The 18,318-nt window shown below is 41.9% G+C and overlaps 1 protein-coding gene across 2 annotated transcripts in view; it reads right to left on the reverse strand.

The window, feature by feature from the left end:
• The window catches only part of TPRG1 (tumor protein p63 regulated 1), a 194,398-nt gene that overhangs the window by 8,058 nt on the left and 168,022 nt on the right, over positions 1 to 18,318 (reverse strand). For both annotated transcript variants that reach the window (XM_089330863.1, XM_089330864.1), the window contains exon 5: positions 7,770 to 7,923. In XM_089330863.1, the coding sequence (XP_089186989.1) occupies positions 7,770 to 7,923 (154 nt within the window). The remainder of the gene's footprint in view (positions 1 to 7,769; positions 7,924 to 18,318) is intronic.

The raw sequence follows: 18,318 nt of genomic DNA on the forward strand, positions 1-18,318 counted from the left end.
ATAGTATCATACCACATCAATAAATATGAATACACACATTAGTCTTTCTCCTGTTTTCTCTTGCATTTACAGTCACATACATACATTCACATACAAAATACACCCAGACTTATACCCATTTTCCTGCGTATTAGCAAACTATTTGAGTGTGCATCTAGGGCTATTATTGCATGGATTTACTCAATACACTTAATCCCTATGATGAAGTGTTTTCAATTTTAAAGCAAAGATAGGAGTGGGTATTTAGTGCAGCATTTTAGCTGCAGCTTGGGCTGCCCACATCCTTTATCAGAGTGCCTGGTTCAAGTTCCAGCTACTCCATTCTAATCCACTTTCCTGCTAATGGGCACCCTTGTAGGCAGCAGATGATGATTCCCACCTATGAGACAGAGTTTGAATCAAACTGATTCCTGGATATTGGCCTGGCTTAGCTTTGGTTGTTATGGACTTTTGGGAAGTGAATCAGTGAATAGAACCAACAAAGTGAGTCTCTCCCTCACCATTTTGCTTTAAAAAAATAAAAGAAAAAGAAGAGAAGAAAGAGAAATAGAAATGTTTAGAAAAAATAAAATTCTATTAGAAAAGTAAAATGAAGATAATTATTTTGATCTTCTAGTGTTTAATTGAATTAAATGAAAATATCAATTTGTAATCCATAAGTATAAAGCTCAAGAGAAGAAATTTATTTATTGTTACAGTAAAATCAATACCAAAAATTACTATTTTATGATTTTATAATTGTTTTATGACAGTAACCTAAGAGCCAAGCAATGTGGCATAGCAGTTAAAGCCGCTGCCTGTGATGCAAGCATCCCATGCGGGTGCCTGTTAGACACTGGTTGCTCCACTTCTGTTCCGGCTGCCTGCTAATCCACCTTGGAAAGCAGCAGAAGACAGCCCAAGTTCTTGGGTCCCTGCACACACTTGGGAGACCTGAATGAAGCTCTGGCTCCTGGCTTCAGCTCTGCTCAGCCAGAGCCATTGCAGCCATTTGGGGAGTGAACCGGCAGATAAAAGATCTCTGTCTGTCTCTCCCTCTCTCTCTGTAATGCCTTTCGAATAAATAAAAAAGAAATATTTAAAAAAGAAAGAAAGTAACCCAAGGAATATGTGTGGACAGATAAGCGCGACTAGAAAAAGGCCATTTAGCTACTCTATTTGCCAGATGTGTGAGGAATACAGAGTTCATGAAATGCATAAGGGGAGAAATAACACATTTGAACATTGCTGCACAAATTTGAGAGAGATTATGTAGAGCAATGTTGAAGTTTAGAAATAAATAAATTTAAATTTGAATGCAATTATATGTGTTGATGCTCCTTCCTTGGGTACTTTCCTGAGCAAGCAGCCCTATAGTTCAGCTCTGACCCATTGTTACATGGCCTGAAGCTGAAACTTCTAGCTCAGCTGTCCGTCCTGAGCTCAGACCTACTTGTCTAACTGCTTGACAACCAAGCCAACCCTGTGTTCTATGGATATTTCATACTGCAAAATGTCCTCAACTAAACTAAACCCTAACCTATTCTTTTTCTCGTTTTAACCATTTCCATTTAATGGAATCACTCTCTTTCTAACCCAGAACTCTATCAACGTTGACTTCTTATCCAACACCTTCTAGAGCTTATCAGTTACTTGATTCTATTAATTCTATATCTTGAGTAACTCAAAATTTCCTTACCTTTGTTCCTTTCTACTCTCCCTAACTTAGGTTAGGCTCTTATTTATCTGTTTTGTGAGCTCTTATAATTACAGTGAGGAATATCTAAGATAGAACTTTAGTTATTATACTTTATACTTTATCTATAAATATTCCATATACCTTCATGAAGATGTATTTTCACTTGATCCAAACCTTTGTTTTAGACAGTTAGTATTCTTTTTCCTACCATTTGATTTAAATGTGTCTCTTTTTTAAAATAATTGTATCCACAAAGGCAAAACTATTGTATTGTTTATGTTTGTACCCTCAACAATAATTCTTTTTTTTTTTTTTTTTTTTTTTTGACAGGCAGAGTGGACAGTGAGAGAGAGAGACAGAGAGAGAAAGGTCTTCCTTTGCCGTTGGTTCACCCTCCAATGGCCGCCGCTGCAGCCGGCGCACCGCGCTGATCCTGGCAGGAGCCAGGAGCCAGGTGCTTTTCCTGGTCTCCCATGGGGTGCAGGGCCCAAGCACCTGGGCCATCCTCCACTGCACTCCCTGGCCATAGCAGAGAGCTGGCCTGGAAGAGGGGCAACCGGGACAGAATCCGGTGCCCCAACCGGGACTAGAACCCGGTGTGCCGGCGCCGCAAGGTGGAGGATTAGCCTATTGAGCCACGGCGCCGGCTAATAATTCTTTTTTTTTTTAAAAAAAGATTTACTTATTTTATTTGAGAGAGAGAGAGAGAGGTCTTCCATCTGCTGGTTCACTCCCCTATAGGCCGCAATGGCCAGAGCTGTGCTGATCCTAAGCCAGGATCCAGGAGCTTCTTCTGGGTCTCCCACGTGGGTGCAGGGGCCTAAGGACTTGGGCCATCTTCTACTGCTTTCTCAGGTTATAGCAGAGAGCTGGATTGAAAATGGAGCAGCTGGGACTCAAACCGACGCCCATATGGGATGCTGGCACTGCAGGTGGTGGCTCTACCCTCTACACCCCAGTGTTGGCCCCAACAATAATTCTAACAGGTGTACTTGGTGAGTGTCAGAAAAGCTTTGTTGACTAGCACTTGTTGTTCCAGGTGCTATAGAAGAAAGACTCTGGGTAAAAATAAGTTTGAATATTTTTATTAAAGTTACTTATGCATTTTTATTTATTTGAAAGGCAGAGTGACAGGGAGAGAGAGAGAGTAAGAGAGCCAGTGAGAGTTTTCCATCTGCTGGCTCACTCTCAAATAGCAGCAGCAGTCAGGGCTGGACCAGATCAAGGTCTGGAGCCTAGAGCTCCATCTATGTTTCCCACATGGGTGGCAGAGACACAAGTACTTCATCCATCATGAGCTGCCTATTATGTGGAAGCTGAATTTGAAGCAAAGCTGGATTCTATCCCAGACGCTCAGGTATGAGATGTGGCATCCCCAGTGGCAGCTTAACCCACTCATCACAGTGCCTGTCCCTGAACACTTTAATGCATTCCATTAGATTGCAAATAATTTGAAAAGGTTGTCTGTGTGTAACTGAACTCTACATCATTCTTTCATCTCTACAACAATAGGTTTGTTAAATTTAATTAAATTGTTTCAGGTATTTGGTTTAATTACATATTTCTCCCCATATTCTTCTACTTTTCCCTATTTCATTCATTACAGAGATGAAAAATAAAAGTTTATAACACTGCTTTAAAATCTTATGTTATATAAAAACACTCACATAAAAGGGAATCTAGATCTCCCAAATTATCGTCTTATGTATTTATTCTTTTACATTAATATAACTGGGTCTTAATCAAAGCCAATCTTGGAAAATGTCCTAAACACAGATAATATTGTGACATATAAACTAACAACAAAAAGGAAACTAATACTCTAAGAACTGGATCAAAGTACTTATCATCTCACATCCCAGATGGAGATCATTTATTTTCCTAGAGAGCTGGGACTTGGGGTGGCCTTTGAATAATAAATGATTTGGCAAGTGAAAGTGCCAGACTGCTGCCAGGAAGGAAAAAGAAAATCTGGAATAATAATTGAAGGAGAAATATTTTAAAGGAAATATACTTAACAGACCCACAACATTCATTTGTCTGAAAACTAACCAACTAGCCACCCATCCGATTCACATGCATGTGTGCACACATACCCCTGCTCTTCCTACTTCTATCCGTTAACAGCTAAAAAAAAGTGCTAAGATTCCCTTTTAGCCATTGATTTATGAAGGTAAAGATAAAATTAGTCTACTAATTATATTCATTGATATTTGGAAAATAATCATTCCATAATTTCTTTGATACTTTATTTTCTATCTTATTATTGAAATTATTGTAATTAAATGTAGCATTATCAATCAAAGCACTATCAGATATTACGAGATTGTGGTATTTCTCTGCAGTTCATAAAGCTTGTTCTTTTTTTTTTTAACTTTTATTTAATGAATATCAATTTCCAAAGTACGGTTATGGTTTACAATGGCTTCCCCCCATAACCTCCCTCCCACCCACAACCCTCCCCTTTCCCACTCCCTCTCCCCTTCCATTCACATCAAGATTCATTTTCGATTCTCTTTATATACAGAAGATCAGTTTAGCATACATTAAGTAAAGATTTCAACAGTTTGCTCCCACACAGAAACATAAAGTGAAAAATAATAGATGATTTTTTAAATGATGATGAAATCAGATCAGACCTATTGTCATGTTTAATCCCAGTGAGCGTCAAGTTGGGAGTTGATAATTCCTTCTTTTTTTTTTTTTTTTTTTTTTTTTACAGAAGATCAGTTTAGTATACATTAAGTAAAGATTTCAACAGTTTGCACCCACATAGAAACACAAAGTGAAATATACTGTTTGAGTACTCGTTATAGCATTAAGTCTCAATGTACAGCACATTAAGGACAGAGATCCTACATGAGGAGTAAGTGCACAGTGACTCCTGTTGTTGACTTTACCAATTGACACTCCTGTCTATGGCATCAGTAATCTCCCTATGCACCAGTCATGAGTTTCCAAGGCTATGGAAGCCCCTTGAGTTCTCTGACTCTTATCTTGTTTAGACAAGATCATAGTCAAAGTGGAGGTTCTCTGCTCTCTTCAGAGAAAGGTACCTCCTTCTTTGAAGACCTGTTCTTTCCACTGGGATCTCACTCACAGAGATCTTTCATTTAGGATTTTTTTTTTTTTTTTTTTTTTGCCAGAGTGTCTTGGCTTTCCATGCCTGAAATACTCTCATGGAAAGCTTGTTCTTAACTCTCTCACCCTGAACTTCTTCCAGCAAAGGACACTCGGGGAATAAGTACCTAATGCACCAGGTATGATGAATAAGAGAAAACTTGGCCCAGGAATAAATGGATGTAATAACCAAGGCAGTTGGTATTTATTTTGACTTATAATAAAATACAATTACTATTAATTCAATAATATTTATTATTTTAACGGTTAGAACCAGTTTTCCTTTATAGAAGGGAAATATCTTTGGGACAAGATGTTATTAAGCTCTTTCACTTGGATTAGCAGATGTTTTAATGAAAAACAAACTGCTCTATATTGTTAATAATAATAATAGAAGAACAAAAGTTTGTGAGGGACAACGGCAGGAGAAAAAGGAGAGAGAGGATTATAAAACAATGTGTCAGAGTACTGTTATTAGTTAGAAGTTTTAAAAACAGGGAAATCTGATTTTGCATTTGAAGTTAAGGGGATTTGTAAAATGCAAACTCACACATTCTCTCCCTGATGTTCTCAGTGAATGTATTCTCACATAAATGCCTTTGTGCAAGTGTTATGGTGTCCTTACTGGTTGTCATTTTAGTTTGTTTTCTTGGCTTTGGATTGTGAAGCGTTAGGCAAGCGGCTGATGTAGACACTTCTGCGGAGGCATTGTGCAATAGCAGTATCACATGAAGAGTAGCAACATGACCCACACACTGAGCTAATTTAGTGTCGGCAGTAGCTTGGAGCTGGAGGTAACCCATGGTACCGTGAGCCTCTGCAGACATTAGCGTACTTTTTGAGAGGACCCTGGACTTATTCCGGGAGGAGAATGGTATTCGAGGCATACTTACTTCTATATTAACAGAAGTGAAGATCCTATCTAGCCTCTAATCACATATAGGTTGCCTTGAATTATTTTTAAAGATTTATTTATTTGTTTGTTTATTTGAAAGGCAGAGTTATAGAGAGGCAGAGAGAGAGAAGTCTTCTGTTCACTGGTTCACTCCCCAAATGGCCACAACGGCTAGAACTGAGCTGATTGGAAACCAGGAGCCAGGAGCTTCTTCCAGGTCTCCCACTCAGGTGCAGGGGCCCAAGCACTTGGGTTATCATCTACTGCTTTCCCAGACCATAGCAGAGAGCTGGATCAGAAGTGCAGCAGCTCGGACTTGAACCGGTGCCCATGTGGGACGCTGGCACCACAGGCAGAGCCTAGCCCCCTATGCCACAGTACTGGCCCTGAACTCTTTTTAAAATAGGGGGATTTATCAATTTAAAATACATATTTTCATTAATATACATACCCTGGCATGAATAGGTATATTAAAATAATACATGATAGCGGCCGGCGCCGCGGCTCACTAGGCTAATCCTCCGCCTAGCGGTGCCGGCACACCGGGTTCTAGTCCCGGTTGGGGCGCCGGATTCTGTCCCGGTTGCCCCTCTTCCAGGCCAGCTCTCTGCTGTGGCCAGGGAGTGCAGTGGAGGATGGCCCAGGTGCTTGGGCCCTGCACCCCATGGGAGACCAGGAAAAGCACCTGGCTCCTGGCTCCTGCCAACGGATCAGCGCGGTGCGCTGGCCGCAGCGCGCCGGCCGCGGCGGCCATTGGAGGGTGAACCAACGGCAAAAGGAAGACCTTTCTCTCTGTCTCTCTCTCTCACTGTCCACTCTGCCTGTAAAAAAAAAAAAAAAAAAAAAAAAAAAAAAAAAATACATGATAGCCTATCAAAGAAAGAATTACAAAATTTTATATTTATAGTAAGTAAAGAGCTATAATATTCTGAAGTAAACAACAGAATATAAAGGCAGATACCAAAGGATCCAGAAGGTAAGGGTTTCTAGGCTTATCAGTGCAATCTCACGTGCCTCTGTTGTTTTGTTGTACCTGCAAAGATTGACCTTTTTTTTTTTTTTTTTTTTTTGGACAGGCAGAGTGGACAGTGAGAGAGAGAGACAGAGAGAAAGGTCTTCTTTTTCCATTGGTTCACTCCACAATGGCCGCTGTGGCTGGCGCACCGCGCTGATCCAAAGCCAGGAGCCAGGTGCTTCTCCTGGTCTCCCACACGGGTGCAGGGCCCAAGGACTTGGGCCATCCTCCACTGCACTCCCTGGCCACAGCAGAGAGCTGGCCTGGAAGAGGGGCAACCGGGACAGAATCCAGCATCCTGACTGGGACTAGAACCCAGGGTGCTGGCGCCACAGGCAGAGGATTAGCCTAGTGAGCTGTGGGGCCGGCCCAAAGTTTGATTCTTTACTGAACCTTCACTTCCAACTGTTTCACTTCCTGACTACTTAGGGTGTCCCAGCACGACTTAAGATTTCTGGGGAAGATGAAAGAATGAACAGTAGAAGTTACTGTCCTGGCCACTAATGAGTTTAAAATATGCTTGAAGAGATGAGACTTTAGGATATAGAAATAATCCTAATTGCTTTACCCTTTGTGGACAGTACTTATGAGCATGCTATCAAACGTACTAGACCCAACAAAGCTGTGAGGAAGAGCAGTGTTTACCATCTCCATTTTAGGGATGTGGATACCAGGATGTAAAGGAGAGAAATTACTTAAACATGACCACAGAGCCACCTCTGACTACACATAGTTTACTCTATTCTACATTTCTTCCTTGAATAAAATTATTAGGATGTACTTATAAAAACTACATATACTCTATAGGCAATACATGCAATCAGACAACATGCAATTTTCAAACAATGTTACATTAAAGGAATTTTCAAGGGAGAAGCATCATGCTACTTACATATGAGTAAAAAACAGCTCCGTTGTTTACTAAAAATGTCCACATACTTCAGGATTTTGTCTATAGAAACCCCAGGTTGTATCTTGTCTTTTTTGTTTTATTTTAACTGCACACATTCTAGAACAACCAATAAAGCTAATCTAAGAGTAGTGCCCCACCTGCTTCCTACCTTACAAATTTCGAGGAATTTCTCACTGGTGTATTTCATAGGGTGCTCAGTGAAGGTAGCATAAGGAACCTGAGTGGACCATGGGTTCCAGCGTGATAGCAGTGACTGGTCCTCTGGACTCCCCCAGTAGATCCTAAGGCCTTCTCCTTGTCTCCTACAAGGAAAGGATTTTCCATTAGTCATTTTCATTAGAATTAAAGCAAAAAGAAAAGGGTAGGAGGAAATAAATGCAATACTTCAGTTAGCCTTATATTGCAGCTGGAATAAGTAAGTGGTTTATTGCCCATCTAGTTGAATTGTTCAAGGGAATTTAGGAAAAGAGGAAAAAAAAGAATGAATCTGGTTTCAACATGGTGAGTTCAAGATATTACAAAGAAGTCTACGTGGAAATGCTTAGAAATATGCGTGCAGGACAGTGGCCTGAGCTGGAAATATGGACTTCATGTCCACATCCTGATGGGAACAATTAGAAGAGAAAGAAGACAGGAGATGTCAAAGAGGTGGACAGGAACAGTCAAAGTGGGAGGCAGTTTTGAGAATAAAGGAGATGACATGGCTACAGTGACAATTCCCACAAAATAGTCAACATAGCCAAGAGCTGATGAGAAGATACATGAGACTTCCTAAATGGCAGGTCATATGTGATCTCCAAGAGGAATGGTGATCGCTTCAGAACCTCCTGTAACCTCAGCTTCTGTATCTCAGTGTCCTCTATTCCCTGCCCACATTCCATCCAGTGAAATTGTAGCAACAAACATGTCAAATTTCCTAAGCAAACTGTGTCTTCTCTTTGCCAGTAAATTCACAATCATTGCCTACAACATATGGGAGGACCCAGATCCCAAGAGCCTAGCAAAATGAAGTCAGCTTAAGAGCGTAGGAAGTATGTTATGGCAGACGAATGTGGCTGTGCTGAAAAACAAAACTGCCATCTCTGTGTCTTCTTACAGATATGTCTGGAAGAATGTATGGTTTGTGCTTTTAGACATCTCTGAATGCAAGTAGATGCCTGGAGGTTAAACCAAGCTCAGGTGACTTGCATTCATTCAGCTTTAAAACTGCATTGCCTGTAATTCTAAACAGCCCTATGGAACATCACAGGGGTTTGATTTTTTTTTTCTAGAAATTAAATCCTGGATTTCTAGAATGAAAAACCAGAGCTTAATTGTGGTGCCTTTGCAAAGCTGTCACTTCCTGTATTAAGGAAGGATTCCTTTGGGAATGCTATTGTGGTTTCTGAATGTTTATCCATGGAGAGATGTGTATAAACACAACCTCACACATGTGCATATAATACCCACTCCCGCGTCGGCTGATCCCTGAACTGCGTCTATCAAAAGGAATGTAAGAAAAGAGCCTGGCACACTCTGCTGCTCAGTCCTCAGATTTTTCATGATTATATTTGACACCCAACTTTTTTGTACTTAATCCTTTGCCCAAGAAGAATAAAATAAAAAGAATAGGAAAGAAAATAAGAAAGAGGAAGAGGAAAAGAAAAATATTGTATACATGGCTAAAGTTCCCTTCCCAGCCCCTCACCTTCCAGGCTGCCATACTGACATCTGTCATCCTCTATTCTGGATTTTCGTGCAGTCTTTTACTTTTTTGTCCTGACACCCTAAATTCAATGAATATTTCATGTGTGCTGGTTAATAGATCCTTCCTGTTTGAGTCCATTAAAACAATTTGCACAATGAAATTATTTACTGCTTCATATCTCAATTTATGTGCTGGGTGTAATTTTCTATTTTATCCAAAGGGGATGAAAATCTGCCAAGATAGCTTCTCTGTTAAGTACACTTCACATTTTTTTACCAAAGGGAAGCCCCAAGTGAAATTTAAGCCTGAAATTTAAGAACCCTGATTTCTAGAGAAGCAATCAATTTGACCATAACAGAGACCTTTCTCAGAGATATCATAAACTTGTAAATTTATAAGTTCAGTCAACCTTCTTTCCTGAGCTCCTGGGGTAAAAGGCAGGAAGATTAATCTAAAACTAAGTAATGTCTACAAGAAGAAAACAAAGGTGGGCCTCTCATGCCCTCCTGCAAAGCCTTCAGTGTAAGAGGGCTGTTAATCGTCATCTCTTTTATCAAATGTCATTGCGACAATTGGGAAGACAATTGATGCTTTTCTGATCTTCTGAGAGGGAGAGGGAGAGGGAGAGGCAAAGAGAGAGAGGGAGAGGGAGAGGCAAAGAGGGAGAGGGAGAGGCAAAGAGGGAGAGGGAGAGGGAGAGGGAGAGGGAGAGGGAGAATCTTCCATCTGCTGTTCACTCCTCAAATGGCTGCAGCAGCCAAGGCTGGGGCAGACCGAAGGCAGAAGCCAGAAGTTTCATCCAGGTCTTCCATGTGGGTACAGGGACCAAAGTACTCAGACCATCTTCTGCTTTCCCAGGTGCATTAGCAGGGAACCAAATCAGATGCAGAGTAGCTGGGACTTGAACCATTGCCCATATGAGATGCAGGTGCTGCAGACGGTGGCTTAACCCACTGTGCCACAGTTCTAGCACTGCCTTCTTTCTATAGATGAGCAAATGGAGACTCAGAAGATACCACGGCATTCCATAACGCTCACTACCAGACAGAAATGAGCTGATGAGAGTTGTGGTCTCCTCAAACTTTATCCAGGTATCTTTTCCTCATTCTGGGTTACTGTTACCAAAATGTTTGACATTAAAGTTCTTCTAGCACACATGTAGTCTTATTTCCCATAGAAACAAAGTTAAAAGAATTATCCTAAGAAGTCTGCCATTAATTATGAACAAAATACTTACCCAAGAATCCCTGGTAAACATCAAAAACAGAATCTCTCTCTCTCAAAATGACTGGATTTATATATAGACTCAAATTAGCAATTATGAGATACTATAATATAAAGTAGGATTGACAGCTAAGTGGGAAACTATAAACAAGTTACATGGTCAGGATAAAAGGACTGGATTTTTCTCATGGAGTTACAGTGTTAATCAAATGGGGATACAGTGCTAAGTCAGAAATGCTAACACAAAATTAATAAACAAGGAAAAAATTGGCAACTTTCTTTCTGAAACCATATCTGGGTGTTACCCATGACTGGCACTAGCTCTGTGTCTTTGGGCATTTCACATCAACTTTCTAATGTTTAGGTTGCAACAACTCCATGAAGACCGAGAGGAGAATGCATGTGTGCTATAAAGCACTGCCCAACCAACAATATAATAGTTAGAGTCTACTATATACTATAATGCCTACTATACTGCCAGTGATTTGATACTTTTAATTAAGTTATATAGGAACTTTTTATCTACTTTGGTAGACATAGAAGTAGGTACAGGAAATTAGATACAGAATATGACCAGACTTTATGAGATTACCAAGAACCACTGGTGAAAGAATTAAAAAGGGGAAGGGGAAATGGCATGATCCTTGGACAAAGATCAAACAGAGAAGCAAACTGTAGCACAAAGGAAATTCTAGGAGAGTCTTTGCTTGTCTTCAGCTGTTGATCCCTCTCTTTCCATCTGATTCTGAGTCCCAGGATACACCTGTGTCCAGCCTCTGTTTTCCATCAGTATTTTTAGATGAATGATTTCCTACTTTAAGTTCATCAATGAGATTTCCATTCAGATAGTTCAAATCAGCCCTTAGTTCTCTTTTCTTCAGACTGAATAAGCATAGCTCCTTAATTAGTTTTTGTAATGAGTTAAAAAATCATCTTTTCAATCCCTTCAGAGGTGGCATCCCAAAACATTCCCGGGTTCCCTTTCTTCAATTCCACCATTTACATCACACATTCTCTGTGCAGGGTATTATTGGAGGCAGAGAAATGGAGGACAATCAGTCCCTGAATTCCGGAAGTCCATGACCTGATGACCTCTGAACCAACTTGACAGACACCACTTTCCCATACCTCAACCTGCTACAGAGAGAAAATTGCAGTTCTCTTCACACAAGCAGAGGAGCCTCTGTGGCATCGTGATTTATTCCTGCACTCTGTCCTCAAAGAAACCAGCTGTATCTAGCTCCCACTTCCAGTGTGGAAGCAAGAAAAGTAATGTATTCTTCAGTTAAAGTTCAAAGCCACTGAGAAAGAGGCAGAATCAGAGGAAGGACTCCATAAGGATACGGTGGAAGGAGATTTATAACAGGAGTTTAGGATCATAGACTATGTAAGTTAGGAGACCTCTTAGAGGCCAATGAGCATTTTAAAAATTTTATAGATGCATGTATTTATAACCGAGGATCAGCATTTTCAAAGATCACAGTTGTTGGTTCAGTTATGTTAATTGCATGTTGTTCGCAGTGACTCAGACTCAGAATTCTACTCAAACACAGTAGTTGGCAGGATGGAAGGCCCAAGTAATTACTACATTAAGTCATCATAGCAGACCCATAGAAGGTTTGCCTTCCACACCAGAACAGTAAAGACATGCTGAAAAGATGAGGCCGCTACAGAAGACGCTATTCAAGTGGCTAAAGATCTGATTGTGAAAAATAAATGTGTTTGAACAATGCACAAAGTTGCTCCCAGTGGAGTGGAGGAAAACTTTTGTGGATGATAAGGTTTTTTAAGACCAGATATTATTTCTTCTGGAGGGACCCCTTCCTTGAAGACAATTTTAGCTGCTAGCTGGTCCAACAGTCTGGGTGAATTTGCTCTTCCCGTCGGTTCTTCTTTGTGCAGAGAAGCCAAGCAGCCTTTGACCTGGGACAACACAGCCAGCTTCCTTCCCCGGGCCACACTCTCCTGCTAACCTGCATTGGGAGTGTTCTCTGCAGAGCTTTCAACTCCCTGTTGGCAGAGCCGAAGGAGCACATGGGCTCCAGCAGGAGGAACGGCAGCCTCCATGGTTGCCTCTCAGCCGCCCCTCCTTTCCACTCCTCTCACAGCTCAAAGCTCCACCACAGAATTAAAAACATAGCTCGAGGCACCACGCAGAGCTTTATGAGGAAGCACAGACATTCACTCTTGCTCTAAACCCAGGGCGTGTGCTTGTAAGTATGGGTGAGCAAACAGAGGGAGGCCACTGGGGTTGGGGAGGTGGGGAGGAGAGCGTGAGGGGAGGAGGAGAGCGCAGTGCAGAACAACACCAGGTATTTTCTTAACTGTCTCCTTTTTCCCCTTCCTTACAGCCTGTATTGTTGAAAGGCCAGCCTTCTACCCCCCATGAAACGCTAGTCCCTTGCTTATTTATTCTGGACAAAAGCAGGGACAGAGTTGGCACCCTGGAGGGTATTCAATGCTCCTTTGCTCATTGAATGACCTCAGACGAAATATTTTCCTGGACAAGAACCCAAAAGAGGCTGGCACAGAGTCAGACAATAAGATTTGCAGAATGTGTTTACATTCTCTCATGTCCCCAGGCTGTTCCAAACCCATCGGGCAGGTGCTGCCTTTATCTTCTCTCTTTGCTCACCTGGCTCCCTCCCAGAAGTTTCCAGGGCCTTGGGCTCAGTGAGATTAACCATTTACTGGCATGGGTAATGAGAGACCCTGTGGATTCTATTACTTGAAGGGTGAGTTAATGATGAAGTAGAATGGATCCATAGTGTTCACAGGACAGATTCATGCGTGCTGTGTGCCAGGGGGTAAGAACCTTCAGTGGAGATTGGGAGACATGGGTTCAAAAGTCACTAACTTGCTGGATAATTTAAACACTTCACTTCTTCTCTGTGGGCTCTACAGGTCTATCTAGAAAGCCAGACGTTTCAAACTAGGTCATCTCTAGGATACTTTTCTGTTCCCAGCAAGGCCCAAATAATTTGTTATACTCACTAGATAAAAAGCCAATGGATAACTTACTGAATATGAGAAATTCTTAGAAGGAGAGGAAATTATCTTAGCCTGGATTAGAAAAGACTTAGGGTTAAATAAAAACAGAGGAAGTGAGAGAAAATAATTGGAAAAGGCTTCTCAGAAAAGACTATGAAACCTCTTGGCCTGCAGGTGCTTAAAGCAGATGGTCATCTGTTTCAAAAGTGTTTGTTGAGTTTGCCCTACAGGTGCTCATGCTTGTGAGTGAGGGGAGGAAGACTTAGGTCCAGAACAAAGACCCAACCTGAGACTTCACGACGCAGTGACGGATGTGCTTGTGTGTGCACAGAAAGCGCTTACAGTGAAACATGGGCACTGACAATACCAGGTTCATTGTAACCATAATGCATCCTTCTTTAATGAAGATGGATAAGAGCATGAATTCCTAGACCAAGCTAGTGTGTGAATTTCAATGCCATATTATCCCATTTTTAGAATGAGATGTCTTCCAGTATGAAGATTGCTGGACTGGTAGACAATAAAACCAGGATCCCATCCTAGCACTTTTGTGACTTAGATGTAGGTACATTGCTGGGCCTCCATTTTCCTACTTCTAGAGTAATAGGGTTCTTTAGAAGATGATCTAACTTCTTCAAACTAACACTTCTGACCACCAGACAGGAGGATTACCTGCTTTGGGTTTCGGTTAAATAACACACAGGAGGTTTTTAGTTCGTTTTGTTCTTTGTTTTCACAGAAGCCACAGGGGTGGATTATTTGAGTAGAAGTCATTTCTTAAAGATTATTTATTTATTTTTTTGAAAGTTAGAGTTATACAGGGAGAGGAGAGGCAGAGAGAGAGGGAGAGAGAGAGGTATTCCATCTGCTGGTTCACTCCTCTATTGGCTGCAATGGCCAGAGCTGTGCCAATCCGAAGCCAAGAGCCAAGAGCATCCTCCGGGTCTCCCATGCGGGTGCAGGGGCCCAGGAATTGGGCCATTCTCTACTGCTTTCCCAGGGCATAGCAGAGAGCTGGATTGGAAGTGGAGCAGCAGGGACGCAAACCGGTACCCATATGGATACCGGCACTGCAGGCAGTAGCTTTACCCGCTATGCCACAGCGCTGGACCCAGAAGTTATTTTTAAATTTGCATATTTATTTCCTTAAGTAGATTTTACTAAAAAGAACTATATATTTTACTATTTATTATAAGCTATCACAAACCTCATATTTTAAGACCTGGAAGAGATTTATTACTCATCACTTATATCCTTTATCACTGACCCCCTTAATTTCACCAAAACAGAGACTAAAGTCTAGCATATTATTCAAATTACTATCCAAGTACATTTTAGTGCTTTCTTATACTTGAATACTTCCCTTTATGGAAAGCTAGCTGATATATATGAAGAGTAAGACTATTTGCCCACAGCTCTAAAAGATGCTTGATTGCTAAGTTTATTAGTTCTTATGTCAGCACCCTTCCATCACCATCAGGATACTATCAACATTCCCAGCGCTGGCTGCTGTTGTGATTTGCTTTTTCCAAACAGAGAAACTGGGCATGTATTACCATAAGGGTTGAGGTCAAATAAACAAAAGGTCCTCTTTCTCAGGCTGTTTCCTATGATGGAAATGCATCCATTTTTCTGGTAAAAGCTTTGGTTTTTCAGACATTATGTAAATGGACAGTTAATCCAGTGAAGACAATGATAATTAATCTTTGGAGAAACTTTATGGTTCTTTTAGTCACGAGCATCTAAATGGCTCATTGGAATCTATGACTGACGGAATAGAATAAATGTGATCCCAGGATTAAAAAGGGATAGCCTCCTCTGCTCTGATGGGCATGACATGAAATGCTGTCATTACTACTGTCGTTCCTGGCAGACACGGGCTTTGTCACATTTGGGAAAAGGAACCTCCTGTTCTGATCCCTTCACTAAATCTTTGAGGGTGTAACTCCCAAAGCATTTAACAATTACTGCAGTGGCAACATTCTAAGTAAATCCCTGATACCCTCCTTTCGGAGAACCCAGAGAAACAGCTCTGGGTAAACCCGAAGTGGGAGCAGCCGTTTGGCCTAGTAGTTAAGTTGCCTGCATCCTATGTGGAAGTGCCTGATTTTGAGTCCCAGCTCCAACTCCCAATTCCAGCTTCCTGCCAGTACAGACTTTGAGAGGCAGCAGGTAATGGCTAAAGGGGTAGGGTCCCTGCAGCCCATATGGGAGACTTGGCTTGAGTCCCAGCTCCTGGATTTGGCCTGTCCCAGTTAAGGTTATGGCAGGCATTTGAAGATTGAAAAGCAGCAAGTGAGCTCGTGCTCTCTCTTGCTCTCTCTTTCTCTCCTTCCTAGATAAATTACAAAATAAAAAGAAATAAAATTGTTTACTGACCTTCAACTTCGTAGAAGTTGCACTGTGAAAGAATCTGGATAGAAACATAACAAGCCCCAAGGGAACTCATGGGACTCTAGTGGCTTCATAAACAGAAGGTGCCCTCTTAGCTGGAGTTTGATGGATATGAAGATTTTGACAAGCTGAGAATATGATTGGAAAAGAATAGCATTGAGTACACAAAAGAAGAAACAACAGCAGCAAAGGCCCAATAAGATAGTTTTTGTTTGTGCCATGTTTCATGAATTGTATTTTCATGATAACTGCATTTGTTTCCATCTGGGTTACTTTATTTAATAAAGATTTTATTTATTTATTTGAGAGGTAGATTACAGACAGTGAGAGGAAAAGACACAGGGAGAGGTCTTCCTTCTGCTGGTTCAGTCTCCAAATGCCTGCAAAGGCCAGAGCCACGCCTATCCAAAGCCAGGGGCCAGGAGCTTCTTCCGGGTCTCCCACATGGCAGCAGGGGCCCAAGCACTTGGGCCAGCTTCTACTGCTTGCTCAGGCCACAGCAGAGAGCTGGATTGGAAGAGGAGCAGCTGGGACTAGAACTGGTACCCATATGGACTGCTGGTGCTGCAGGCAGAGAATTAACCTACTGCACCACAGTGCCGGCCCCCAGCTGGGTTACTTTTGAGCTGGCAGAGTGGAGGTAGACAAGTCAGAAGTCTACAGAAATTAGTGGAATTTATTGTTGTGATTTAACAGGGCAATGAATGAATGACCTGGAGTAGCCTAACCCTAACTTGGAAGCAGGTGGGAATCCCTGGAGCAGCAGTCGGGAGTGGTTTTGAACTGAAGGACTTTTTCTCTGACTACCAAACTCAAAACTACAGAGGCCTGGGAGGAGTGGGAGGCCTGGCTCTCCCAGCTGCCCTCCTTGGGCCCCAGGCCACGAATAAGACTGAGTCTGGCTCTCTGTCAACCTCCTGCTTAGTGTCAATAAGAAGACTAGCAGGCGCTGCAGCTCACTAGGCTAATCCTCCACCTAGCGGCGCCGGCACACCGGGTTCTAGTCCCAGTTGGGGCGCCGGATTCTGTCCCGGTTACCTCTCTTCCAGGCCAGCTCTCTGCTGTGGCCCGAGAGTGCAGTGGAGGATGGCCCAAGTGCTTGGGCCCTGCACTCTCAAGTGGTAGACCAGGAGGAAGCACCTGGCTCCTGGCTTCGGATCAGCACGGTGTGCCGGCCGCAGCGCGCCGGCCCCGGCAGCCATTGGAGGGTAAACCAAGGGCAAAAGGAAGACCTTTCTCTCTCTTTCTCTCTCTCTCTGTCCACTCTGCCTGTCAAAAAATTTTTTTTTTAAAAAAAGGACAAGACTAAAGGCAAACAAGAAAAAGAACAGAATCGAAGGTGGAGAGTAGTCTATGGCCCTACCACCCTGAACATGCCTGATCTCATCTGATCTCAGAAGCCAAGCAGGGTCGGGCCTGGTTTGTACTTGGATGGGAGAAGGTGGATAGTAGTGATGGTGATGACAGGAGCAGAAAACAAAAAGAGAAACAGCAAATGAAATATCATCTTTATCTTGAACATATTTAATTGTGGTTGTTACTTAACTGTATTAGTATGTTTCTCAATGCTACCACATCTCAATTTTCTCTTCTGTTAAATGGGGATTGTGACACTTTTAAAAAAAATATGCCATGCAGATTAAATGTAATTAAAATGTAAAGTGCCTAACTATGCTTGGTACATTCAACATTTGCTAGTTGGACAGTGCCATCAAGCATACAAAACATTTTCTTAACCATTACATTGTTATTCTCATCCATTACATTTCTCATCAATCACATTGTTCCTCAGGAAATTGTTGTCACCTGAAAATTAAGAAAGGAAATGTGAAATACCTGGAGACAAAGAGCTGTAGAGAGCTGGAATTCACACATGGATATTTCTGATCCAAAGGTAGGACGCTGACCCAGCCTCCCAGTCCAGAGCCCTGAGCTGCATTTGCAAGTTACGAAGATCTCAGTGCTGGTTAGCAAAGGGGGCATATAGTGGGCATTGCTGGTGCAGGTTGCCCACTCCTTGCAGTGCTCAGAGCACAGGTGTGGACCAGGGCTATGTCTGCACTGAAGGAAGAAAAAAGTCAGATGCAGGGATCCAGAGCTTATCTGGTCCAGCTCCAGTTCTCTTTGCAAAAAGAAAGGCAAGTTTGGCAACAGGAAGAATAAAAACTTAAAGAAGCACAACATTAATCCCGCTTCCTTTCCAGTCCATTACCCTGGCACTAACCCTAAGTGGGAATCACATAAAAAGATTGAAACAAACATTCTAGAATACTCACACTATTGGTAGAACTATGGGATCACTTCTGTCTTCTTGGGAAAAGTTTTGCTGTGAGGGGCATGTATGTTTTACATGAAAAGCATAACCTTCATGTTTAATGTACTGTCATCCCTTCTCAGAGCA

Source organism: Oryctolagus cuniculus, chromosome 4 (assembly GCF_051225735.1).
Source record: "Oryctolagus cuniculus isolate XC-2025 breed Fujian yellow rabbit chromosome 4, ASM5122573v1, whole genome shotgun sequence".
Lineage (NCBI taxonomy): Eukaryota > Metazoa > Chordata > Mammalia > Lagomorpha > Leporidae > Oryctolagus > Oryctolagus cuniculus.